This window comes from Rhododendron vialii, chromosome 3a, assembly GCF_030253575.1.
Source record: "Rhododendron vialii isolate Sample 1 chromosome 3a, ASM3025357v1".
Taxonomy (NCBI): Eukaryota; Viridiplantae; Streptophyta; class Magnoliopsida; order Ericales; family Ericaceae; genus Rhododendron; species Rhododendron vialii.
This window is the reverse complement of record NC_080559.1, coordinates 16375349-16385842: the sequence shown is the minus strand read 5'-3', so window position 1 is coordinate 16385842 and position 10494 is coordinate 16375349. Positions and strand designations below refer to the sequence as shown.

Genomic DNA, 10494 nt, shown 5'->3' with positions numbered 1-10494 from the left:
TGCGAATGCAGGAAATGTTCGTCTTTCTCGGAGCTGACTCATCACTAACTGTACATTTAGCCTTCAGTTGCATAGTGATCTGTACATTTAGCCTTCAGTTGCAGAGAAAAAAGGAAAATAGAACTTGCAAGCAAATGAAGGAAAACAACAGATAAAGGCCGGTGCAAATATAATACTGAGACAGAATAAAGCTCAAAATAAACAGGCGGATCAGAAGGAAGGAAAGAAACAAGGAAACCCTGCCTTATCACCTTGCAAAAAGTTGCAATTGACGTACTCGGGAAATCAGGCTACAAGAAGGAAACAAATGCTTTGATTCACATTCCCCACTATTTGTGGGATACAGATTTGAAATGGAAAAGGAATAAGACTAATTTTGAAGCAAATGACGGGATCTATCTTCTTCATGTGACAAGCATAAAACAAAACTGAACTTAGGACACTCAAAATCCTAATTTTCAGGAGATAAAAGAGACTTGCATTATCTGGTTTGTATATTGATCCACACGGAGAGTATATACACAGCAATTGCCCTCACCTAGAAATTAATTCAACTCCGCTCTCAAGCATCATTGGAAGCTAAAGTTATAGATGTGTAATTGCAGACCTATGGGCGATATCATACACGGATATAAGGATTTCAGCACTAATCAATATAATAATGAGCCACTCCAGAAAATCTGACTTCCTATTCTGAAGGATCTCCTGAAGAAAGCGGATATTGTGCTGCAAGGAAATATCGAACTGTCAGAACAACATAGCATGTCATCTGGAAGGCGGTTCTCCAGATTATCCAACCGGGGGGAAAAAAGAACAAGAAGAAGAGGAAGAGGAAGAAGATTTAGATGGCAAATCCAAAATTGACAAACATTGACTGAACAACTCCTTAATACAGGCAATACAGTACCTCCACAAACTTCAACTTAAAATCAAGACTTGCAAATCTCTGAGTTAATTCAAATTCATCTCTGAGATACTCCCAAATCTGAGCATATTTTGCATCCTTCCATGCTATGTCTGATCTGAATAGAGCCAACTTATTTTATTAGCAATAAACCACAGATACACAACCAAAAAGTATCACAATTTTATGAAATGAAGAGCAACTAAAAAAGCGAAGTTTTAAACATGAAAACGAATATCCTTAACCCGTACTAGACACCAATGGGCTTGCAATATAATGCTACAATAACAATGAAACCAAAATGTTAATAGCTAAAAATAAAAGGTTACAGGGAAGGCACAGCAAAACATTTAGGCTAAAAGGACAACAGGTTGGGTTCCCAATCTTCTCAGATACACAGCCAAAAAGTATCACAATTATATGAAATGAAGAGCAACTAAAAAAGCAAAGTTTTAAACATGCAAACGAATATCCTTAACCCGTACGGCCGTACTAGACACCAAATGGGCTTGTAATATAATGCTACAATAACAATGAAACCAAAATGTTAATAGCTAAAAATAAAAGGTTACAGGGAAGGCACAGCAAAACATTTAGGCTAAAAGGACAACAGGTTGGGTTCCCAATTTTCTCCACAGAAAGCATCTTGGGGCTCAACATTTCCAAATCTTGTTATCTTCCTTCTTCTAGCGGTTCGAGGTTAATGAAACAAATTAGATCAAGCCACAGGGAGGACCATTCGACTTCAGCCGTTAAATAGCAACTTCAACCACCTCATAGATTCAGACCCCAAAAGAAGAGAACAATACTTTCTTGGAGACGATAAAAAGGTAGACTAGATTGGTGGAAACAAAGTTGCCCCAATCCGGTTGGATTTGGGAAACACGAGATGGGTGGAAAAATGAGAATGAGATAAGAAATTCTTAACATTTGACTAAGCAGTCCCTCTGTAAACCCGCTTTTCAGAATGTTGAAAGCATTTGCCTTTTCGAATAACATGATAAAAAAATCATTTCGTTTCAGTCTTTTCGATTCAACAATTACCTCTCAAAAAGTCCAAGCTTAAGAATCACATCAGCAAGGTTAGAATTTGCCTTGCCCACTAACTGAAATAGCTTTTTCCTTTCCATTGTAAAGGTTCCAGTTTTCTCCATCCCACGATTGATGTCAGTGAACTCTGCAACCATCCCATCAACCTACAAGAAATGTCACGTCTTTAGGAAGCCCTTAGAACAATCTAGAAGTCAATAAGCCAACAAGATACTAACCTGGCGGACATAGTAATCAAGCGCAATGCTTTGACCAAGAACACTGCCAACAGTACGGATTCCATCAATGTTCAAGTATTGCAACATTATATAATCTAATCCACCTTGCATCCATGTGTTTAAAGCCGGCTTCTCTCTCACCTCATACTCTACATTCTCAACCACAAGACAATGTTTTAATCCATTGCTTAAAAATAAAATGCAACCATCTAACATCATTTTCAACATCAAGTCATCATACAACTCATATTGAAGACTATAAACAACTGGATGAAATGCTTAGCCCAGTATCCAGATGAGTACAAAATAATCAAAATATGCTTTGGATGATAAGCCACACATGCCATCAACTATTTGACTTAATAAAAACCAAAAGTGTATAAACAGCAACTTAAAAAGGAATGGAATGCAAAAAGAAAACAGCTAAACAAATATCCCTACTGACAGATACGTCAAGTCTAACTTTAGGATACAGCGAGGCTAACCCAAAATTTTTGCAAGATATTAATAAGGGTCAAACTGCAAAATATAAATAAATAAATAAAACTCTAAAAGAGATGCTAAAGATTAAATCACACTTTGCCCCGAAAAACTTTTGTTTATGTTATCTTTGGCCTGTACAAAATGAAAAGTTGCATAAATACCAAGGGGGACCTTTAAAGGACTATAGTAGATTGCTCATTGCTGCATTAAAGTGGAAGCATCTAGCAAGCTAACAACATGTAGGGGCATGTTATGGTAAAAACTGACTGATATGGCCACAAAAAGTTGAACAATGAGCAAAAGGAGCAGCCATGATGGTCAAGTGGTGAACCAAGCCTGGTTTCTCAAATTATAGCATACTCTCGACAAACATTGACGACACCAGAATAGATAGTGAATAGTAGCTACATGTACGAAATGCAACTCTTTGACAGAGCTAATCAGGTCTAGAGGGCAAGGCATTGCCTTCCCCTAATCATTAAAGCAACTGTAGCTTGCATAGTTGGGACAAGAATGATTGTTTTCCGTCTCTTGACCAATTTTTAGATTGGTTTGAGCTTTCTCAGTTGCATAGGAGTGCAAGTGTATAGGGCCTTTCTTTTTGTCTTGTGGCCTTTTATTGTATACGGGCGGCATTCCCTTAATGCCTTTTTGGTAATAACCGTAGAATAATCTTTTACTTATCAAAAAAATTAAAGCAATTCTCTTGATTCCTTTCCAAGTTGCATAATTCATTATCGCAATATATGAAGTCAACAAACAAGTTCTATCAAAAGTCAAACTTAATTGAACAGTAAGATCGACATTGAGTTGTCAAATTAACCAAAACAACAAATGTATCAGTCAACTATAGGGCGAAGCACTTGTGCAAAATGCAGACCGTACACAGCATGGGACCAACATTGATCAGCACAAAAATGCTCCTAACAGAACTTTTGACTTGTTTCATTCACCTATATGTTCTACCCTCCAGTTTGTCAATAATATACCGTTCTAGTCCGGTGGTCCATGTAATGCCCAAACCAATAAAACGATTCCTTCATTTAAATTATTTAACAAGAAAGCGCATTAGTACTATGGTACTAACTGTAACAGAACTTACAGCACAACATGTAGCTCCCTTACTCTCCAACAGAGTCATACCAACATGCAGAGGGATCAAAACTTGAAACTATCGGGAATACTGGAAATTATTCCATGGATTTTGCAATGATCTCCAGGAAAAGGCCAGTGGGCCAGGCAGCGAAGAAGATATATGAAGTTCACTTTACTAACTGCAGAAATAAGAATCTTTTGGTTGCTATGTACTCCAAGTATGTTCTGACCCTTTTCATCTGCAACCCAGTTTTCTTTGTGCAGAAACTCGGTGTGTCATTAGCAACTAGGGCTAGACTTTTGAGAAAACGGGCAGGTTTGGGGTGGAAAAGCCAAGTCAAGGACCCAGGGTCTGCATGAGGCAGGTGAGGTTAATCTTCAGCAGGACATAATGGGTTAAATGAGTGCTCCCCCACAATGCACATGTTCAGGGATGGGATAGCCTTTTGCCAACATCTGTATGAGACAGGTGAGGTTGTTCCTAGCAAGGCAGAGCAAGATGAGTAAGCCACGTCCCATACTAATCCACTTCCGGTACCACTTGAAACATTAGAACCGCTCTCCTACAATGCCCATGTTCAAGGATGGGATAGCCTTTTGCCAACATCCGTATGAGAGAGGTAAGGTTGTTCCTAGCAGGGTAGAGCAAGATGAGTAAGCCATGTCCCATACTTATCCACTTCCGGTACCACATGAAACTTAAAACATTCTTCCATTCGATACGATGTGAAAGGACATGAAAGTCACATGCATATTAAGTATTGACAAAGAAGATATCACCGTCAATATTTGCAAATTACTTGAACTTTTTTCTATTTTGGATACAGCAGGGATTTTGTAAGGGAAGTTCCACATTGCCTCAATAGTTAATACAAAAACAATGTTCAGTATATAAGCATGGGGAACCCTCATCTCAACAGCTAGCATTTGGGTTGAGTTGTAGCAAACACAGTGTAACATGGTGGGACACAGGAAGGATACGGCAAGGCTACCTTTCAGATACAGCGAGGCTAACCCCTAATTTTTTCAAGATATTAATGTGATTCAAGTTAACAACTCCAAAAGAGATGCTAAAGATTAAATCACACTTTGCCCCGAAAACTTTTGTTTATATTATCTTTGGCCTGTACAAAATGAAAAGTTGCATATTCATCAAAGGAAAGTGTTCTAAATGGCGCTTGGCGCTAGTCGGGCGGTGACCCATCGCCAAGCGCCTAGCCTGCCTAGGCGCCACCAAGCCATTTGGCATTTTTTTTTATTTATAAATCTTTTGTGCAGTTTTTGTGAACTCTAACCTGATTTTACTTTTTTAATACAACACATTCAGCAGCATTCTGTTTTTTTAATACAACACAATCTGTTTTTTTGTAATAATAATGGTAAGATATACAGAGGAGAGCCATATGTACACTAAAAGGCTTGCAAGGCTACAATTTGTTTTTTTATACAGAGGAGAACCAATTACATATACAGTCAGCACTCAACAGCCACAGACAAGGGAGAGAGAGAAGAGAGAGACGAGAAAGGAGAGACGGGAGAAAGCAAGAGAGACGCAAGAGAGAGAGAGAGAGAAGACAGACGAGAAAGAGAGATCCAGAGAGAGAGAGAGACATACCGGCGAGTCGGCGACTGACCGACGCTGACTACGATGGACGATGGGACCTCGCATGGAGTTCACTGGGTTGGGGCTAGGGCTTCGATCAACTGGAGGATGGGTGTGGGAGTAATCTGTAATTGTCTAATTGTAGTAAATATCTATGATTTTGTAAAAATTACATATTAAGCCCTTTTAGTATAATACAACACATTTTAGGCCGCCAAAGGCCTCCAACAACACCGCCCAAGGCCCGCCAAGCCCGCCAAACACCGAGCCTCCTAGGATGCCAAATCAAACGCCAAGGGGTATAGGCGTGGCGAAAGGGTGGCACCAAGCGCCTAGGCGGCTGCCATTTAGAACACTGCAAAGGATACCAAGGATATGCTAGGGATGAAAGTTTGACCGACAAAACCGAACCTATCATTTTTTTTTGCAATTTCGGTCGGTTTTATATGTAAGTCAGTTCGGTTTTGAATGTTATAGAATTTTTTAAAAAAAAAAAGAAGCAGAGGACTGAACGGAACCGAAATAAATCTAGCACCTGTTTTTAGTCCAATCCAGCCTAGTAGTAATAGATAGCATCCATTTTCCAAATGGCCCAGACCCAAATAACTCTCTCTCTCTCTCTCTCTCTCTCTCTCTCGACGAGTAAATATGCACAGAAAAATCTCTTTGAACGAAGAACATATATAGCCATCATGGAGTCATTGAACAAAGGACATAGATCTTTGTGTGGCTCGTGTTGCCTCGCCGGTGGTTCCTCGCCAGTTCTCGCTTTCTCCAGTGCCAAGTTCATGATTTGATCTTTTAGTTTTCTTTGAAAAATCCCACTCGCTAAACTGATCAAACCAACCGGACCGAACCAATTTAATCACCACCGAGCCAAACGGTTTCTTCCCTCAATCGGTTGGCGTCGGTTTCAAACTTTCATAAACTGACTAGATCGGTTTGGTGGGAAATCGACGAAAAAACAACCGAACCGAACTGAACCGAACCGATTTCATCCCTAGGATATGAGTTTTTTATTACCTTGCTTAGAGCTGTTAGTTTTGGTTTTGGCGTCAATGGATGCTAGACATTTACAACAAAATGAATGTATTCTTGCTTTTGGTTTTATCTTTCTACAAACTACAATGTCAAAATTTTAAGAAAATGTCCTTTACAAGGTATTCTTGCCATATTGTATCCTACTTGTATAGATTCCACCCTGTCACTAGGATCATATTCTTATCCTGTATCCTATGAATGTTTCCTACGTATGACATCTCAAGTAAAAGGGAAGCATTCAAAGGAATTGAACGAATTGGTACAAAATACTTTAATTCCATAATCAAGCAATGAAATACTATTTATCAATGCTTACCATCCTTCCTCATCTCAGGGAGCAACCCAGAAGCATGTTGCTCCACTATTTTCAGATATCCATCAATTTTGTGATCACGTACATTGAACAAGACGATTGAGCCATACTGAAAAACTACCATGAAACAGCAGTCACTTCCGCTTAAATTGGCACCCAAACCCTGACAAGAAAAACATAGCATAGATTTACAATGGGCATCCAACTCGTCAAATCATGCACAGGCGAATTTGAATTTTGTGGGTATGATTCATTAGAAAGAACGTATTTCAACATTGCACGGTCTCAGCTTAGGTGTTACTGCTATGCAATAACGAAATGAGGGAAGCAACAATACACAAAATGAAAACCTTAAAGTTAACGCACTTCCTTCAAATAAGGGCAAGCTCTGTTCTTTAATATAACCAAAACCAACTATTAGTTGAAGGATAATATACTAACAGCTTAACTGCATAACTCAAATTTATTTGGCAGAATATCAATGCTGAAAAAGGACTATCCAGTTGCATACAATTAAAAATTAGTGACATGCTTTGAAGGAGGAAATAGTTAAGGCTCTGGATAAGACAGTTGGGTACAAAATATTTCAACAAGTCTTTTATCGTTAAGGTTCTGGATAAGACAGTGGGTACAAAATTTTCCATGACAAAATTATGAAAATGTAGAGACCAAATGGGGAGATTTACTTCATTGACCTGGGCCACAACGACTGAGCTACAGAGAATGTACAAGCAGGTATCAAAAGTTATCCAAGAATGCTGTTTCAGGGCCTATAACAGGCATTGGAAGAAAAGACCGAGAAAGAACATCAGACTCGCTTTCAAGCCAAAGCTTATTGATTGAGGCGAGCAAGGAGCCTAATAGAATGTCTCAAGCGATGGAGATCGGATTACTTTGACTTATTCGTTTCTTCTTTTCTTTCTCCAGTCAAACTTACCTGCCTTCGACTTTTCCTTTTGGAATTTCCATATCCAAAGTCTTAAGCAGAAGGGTGGGCTCGGGCAAGGTTTGTTGGATCGGATGGGGAAGCAGAAGAATTAAGAGATAGAACCGAAGCCAATTCTGATGAATCTGATAAAGCACGTGAAGCAGGCAGATGAAGAAAAAGAGTAGAAGACAGCTAAAGCTTTCGCTTTTGCAGAGGATAAGGGTCTGAAGGAGTTGATGAGGCGGAATAGCTAACCTACCTTTCCAGAAAGATTTATCTAAAAAGGAATATCCCGGCAAGGAGCAACACATGAAGACTATTTATGACTGCTATAGAATCAGAGGTAGTCACTCCCCACCAAGATTAAGCAAGTGTTCAACACCTTATAATTCAACTTCTTGACAGAACTATTAGTCTACTATAAACAGAATAAATGGCTACACAGATTACAACAGACATTCTGAGCATGGCACACAATCAACAAACAATAATTCACACTGGAAGAGGAAATAAAACAGACTACCAAGAAATCATGTTTCCAAGTTCCCCGGGTTCCGGTGGTGGCAAGGATGCATCTTTCCGATGACGGGGCTGTTTGGGTTGCTGGGGCTGTTGGGGCTGTTTTTTTTGTATTATCTGGGTTATTTAGACCCATTGGGGTGTTTTGGCTTCGGCCTTTAGGCGGGCTTCGACCCAAAGGGTGTCCTTGATTGGCTTCTTGCCAATCATAGGTTTGGGTCTTGGATTGGGCAGATGATTGTTCTTTGAGCATGATGCTATTTCCTTGCTCGGTTGCTCCTATTAGTCTTGTAACAATTTCAAGATCAATGAATTTTTTTTGCCGTTCAAACAAAGGTGAATATTAACATATCACAACAGTCAACATCCAATGTATCATTAACAACTAAAATCAGCCAGCAAAATGTATCTAAATCAAGGAGGCTAGAAGAAGAACTTACATTGGGACCAGGTTTTTCATTGCCAAACCTTAACACGACATAATTAGTCATGCGAGAAGTAGGTGGAATGAAATTGGGTTTGTTCTGCTCCACTAATCTCCTCAAATCCACACTACACTACCAGCATAAGTGTCAGTGTCAACTTCTGATAATTTGCACAACAACAAATAATCTCAGACCAAGTTTCTAATATGAAAACAAAGTTATGGGTGCTAAACAATATCAAAGTGAAATACGGAACAATCATGGACCATAGAATATCGATTTTGTATCCATAAACTTGAGTTACAAGAAATACTTTGCTATATTGTGCTCAAACTCGTATGAATATCACTTTTACTCTTAGTTTTACTCAAGTCAAGAGAGATTCTTATATTTGGAAATTTCTTTAACGAAACTCTGTAGCTTAATGAAGTTTTTAGTCCATTTTAAGTTTACATCTCATCTGGGTTTACATCGGAGTGTTTCAAAACAATTGAAGTATTTCGTCAAACTTCTACTCAAATTAAGCAGACGATTGAGTAAAGGGCTGGAGATGGCCTAACACCTGTCTTACAATTCTGTCTTTCATACATTGTAATTAGTTTAATGTTTATAAGGTCGTAAACAAGCCGAGCCGAGAAAGCATAGCTTTGAAGTGTTTGAGCGCGGTTCGTTCAAAACTAGTTTGGCTCGAGCTCGGATAGTACAACATCGAGGTGTTTGAGCTCGATTCATCTATTAAACGAGCCTCTATAAACGAGCTCAGCTCAAGCTCGTCTGCCAGCTGGTTTACTGAACGAGCTTAAAACTCGAGCTTTACTCGTTTACTAACAAGCCGAGCCAAGTCAAGCTACCCATAACGAGCCAAGTCGAGCTTCTCGTTAACTACTCGGTTCGTTTGCAACCCTAAATTATTTATAAACTAGAAAGGAAAAAAAACAAAAAGTAAAGACATGTGTTACGATCCTAATGTCCCATCGACTAAGTATGGGCTTGTCATTATGTACACAAGCTCTTGGGCGCCAGCTGGTTTTCAAGTGTGAATTCTATCCATGAGTTTGTATCAACGTGACTATCCAACCACATGGAACAAAAAAGAAGAAGCTTCTATATACAAAAAGATGTGATTTTGGCACTCCACTTTTTGTTTTGTTTTCTCACATGATCAAGACACAAAGTGGAGTGCCAGTGGTTAAAACTTGAGTGCCGAAATCAATTTTCACACAAAAAACAGCAACAACAAACCAACCTTGTAGAGAAGAAAAAAGCCCTAACAGGAATAGAGGACTTGGTGTCCTCCTCGCTCACACCTCCACTGTTAGAATCCCCGTCCTCCGAGTAAGAGACCGGCTCGTTCCAGTCCACTGTATGCGCCGACGAGATCGACGAAACGCATTTTGCGAGGAGGAAGCCGAAACCGTGAGTGATTGGCGGATTGTAGTTGGAAGGGTGAGAAGTTGGGCGGAGAATTAGGGTTTGGGGAAGAGAGAGAGAGTGAGGCGAGGGTGGGAGAAGAGTAGAAGAACTAGGGTTGGAGGAGAGTGAGAAGAGTGTTCGAATGGCCTTGATTGTGTTTGTTGATAATGATGGCGAGGTGGAGGAGGAGGAGGATAGATATGGAAGTAGATAGAGAGTCTTCATGTGAGAGGGGATTGAACGGTGCCGCCACATCTTCAAATGAGCATCTCCGACGATAGTATAGTACTGTATTAGTTTTTTCTTTTTTCTGTAACTCCGACGATGCTGTGGACAGAATCTCGATCACTTTTCTCTTTTATAATATATATATATATATATATATATATATAGATATAGATATAGAGCATATTTTAGTCTAATGTACAAATAAAACAACCCCACAATAGTTTTAGGCTCTCTTTGGAACATGGAAAGGAAAGAAAAAGAAATGAAAATTAAA

General features: G+C 39.3%; 1 protein-coding gene across 1 annotated transcript; it reads right to left on the bottom strand.

The window, feature by feature from the left end:
• Positions 1–217: 217 nt before the first annotated feature.
• Positions 218–10352, bottom strand: LOC131318731 (protein RETARDED ROOT GROWTH-LIKE). Its single transcript, XM_058348676.1, has 7 exons — positions 9826–10352; positions 8595–8706; positions 6711–6870; positions 2173–2321; positions 1949–2100; positions 908–1022; positions 218–726 (listed from the first exon to the last, which is right to left on the bottom strand). Exons 1-7 carry the CDS (start codon positions 10245–10247, stop codon positions 586–588), a joined length of 1251 nt encoding a protein of 416 aa, XP_058204659.1. The 5' UTR covers positions 10248–10352; the 3' UTR covers positions 218–585.
• Positions 10353–10494: the final 142 nt, after the last annotated feature.

What these genes read in the sequence shown, in the direction of transcription:
- LOC131318731 (XM_058348676.1), bottom strand. Translation starts at nt 10,247, where the DNA reads ATGTGGCGGCACCGTTCAATCCCCTCTCACATGAAGACTCTCTATCTA. An exon ending in TTGATTACTATGTCCGCCAG is followed by an intron (nt 2,101 to 2,172) that starts GTTAGTATCTTG and finishes CATTTCTTGTAG; the next exon opens with GTTGATGGGATGGTTGCAGA. An exon ending in AAGCTTGGACTTTTTGAGAG is followed by an intron (nt 1,023 to 1,948) that starts GTAATTGTTGAA and finishes GGCTCTATTCAG; the next exon opens with ATCAGACATAGCATGGAAGG.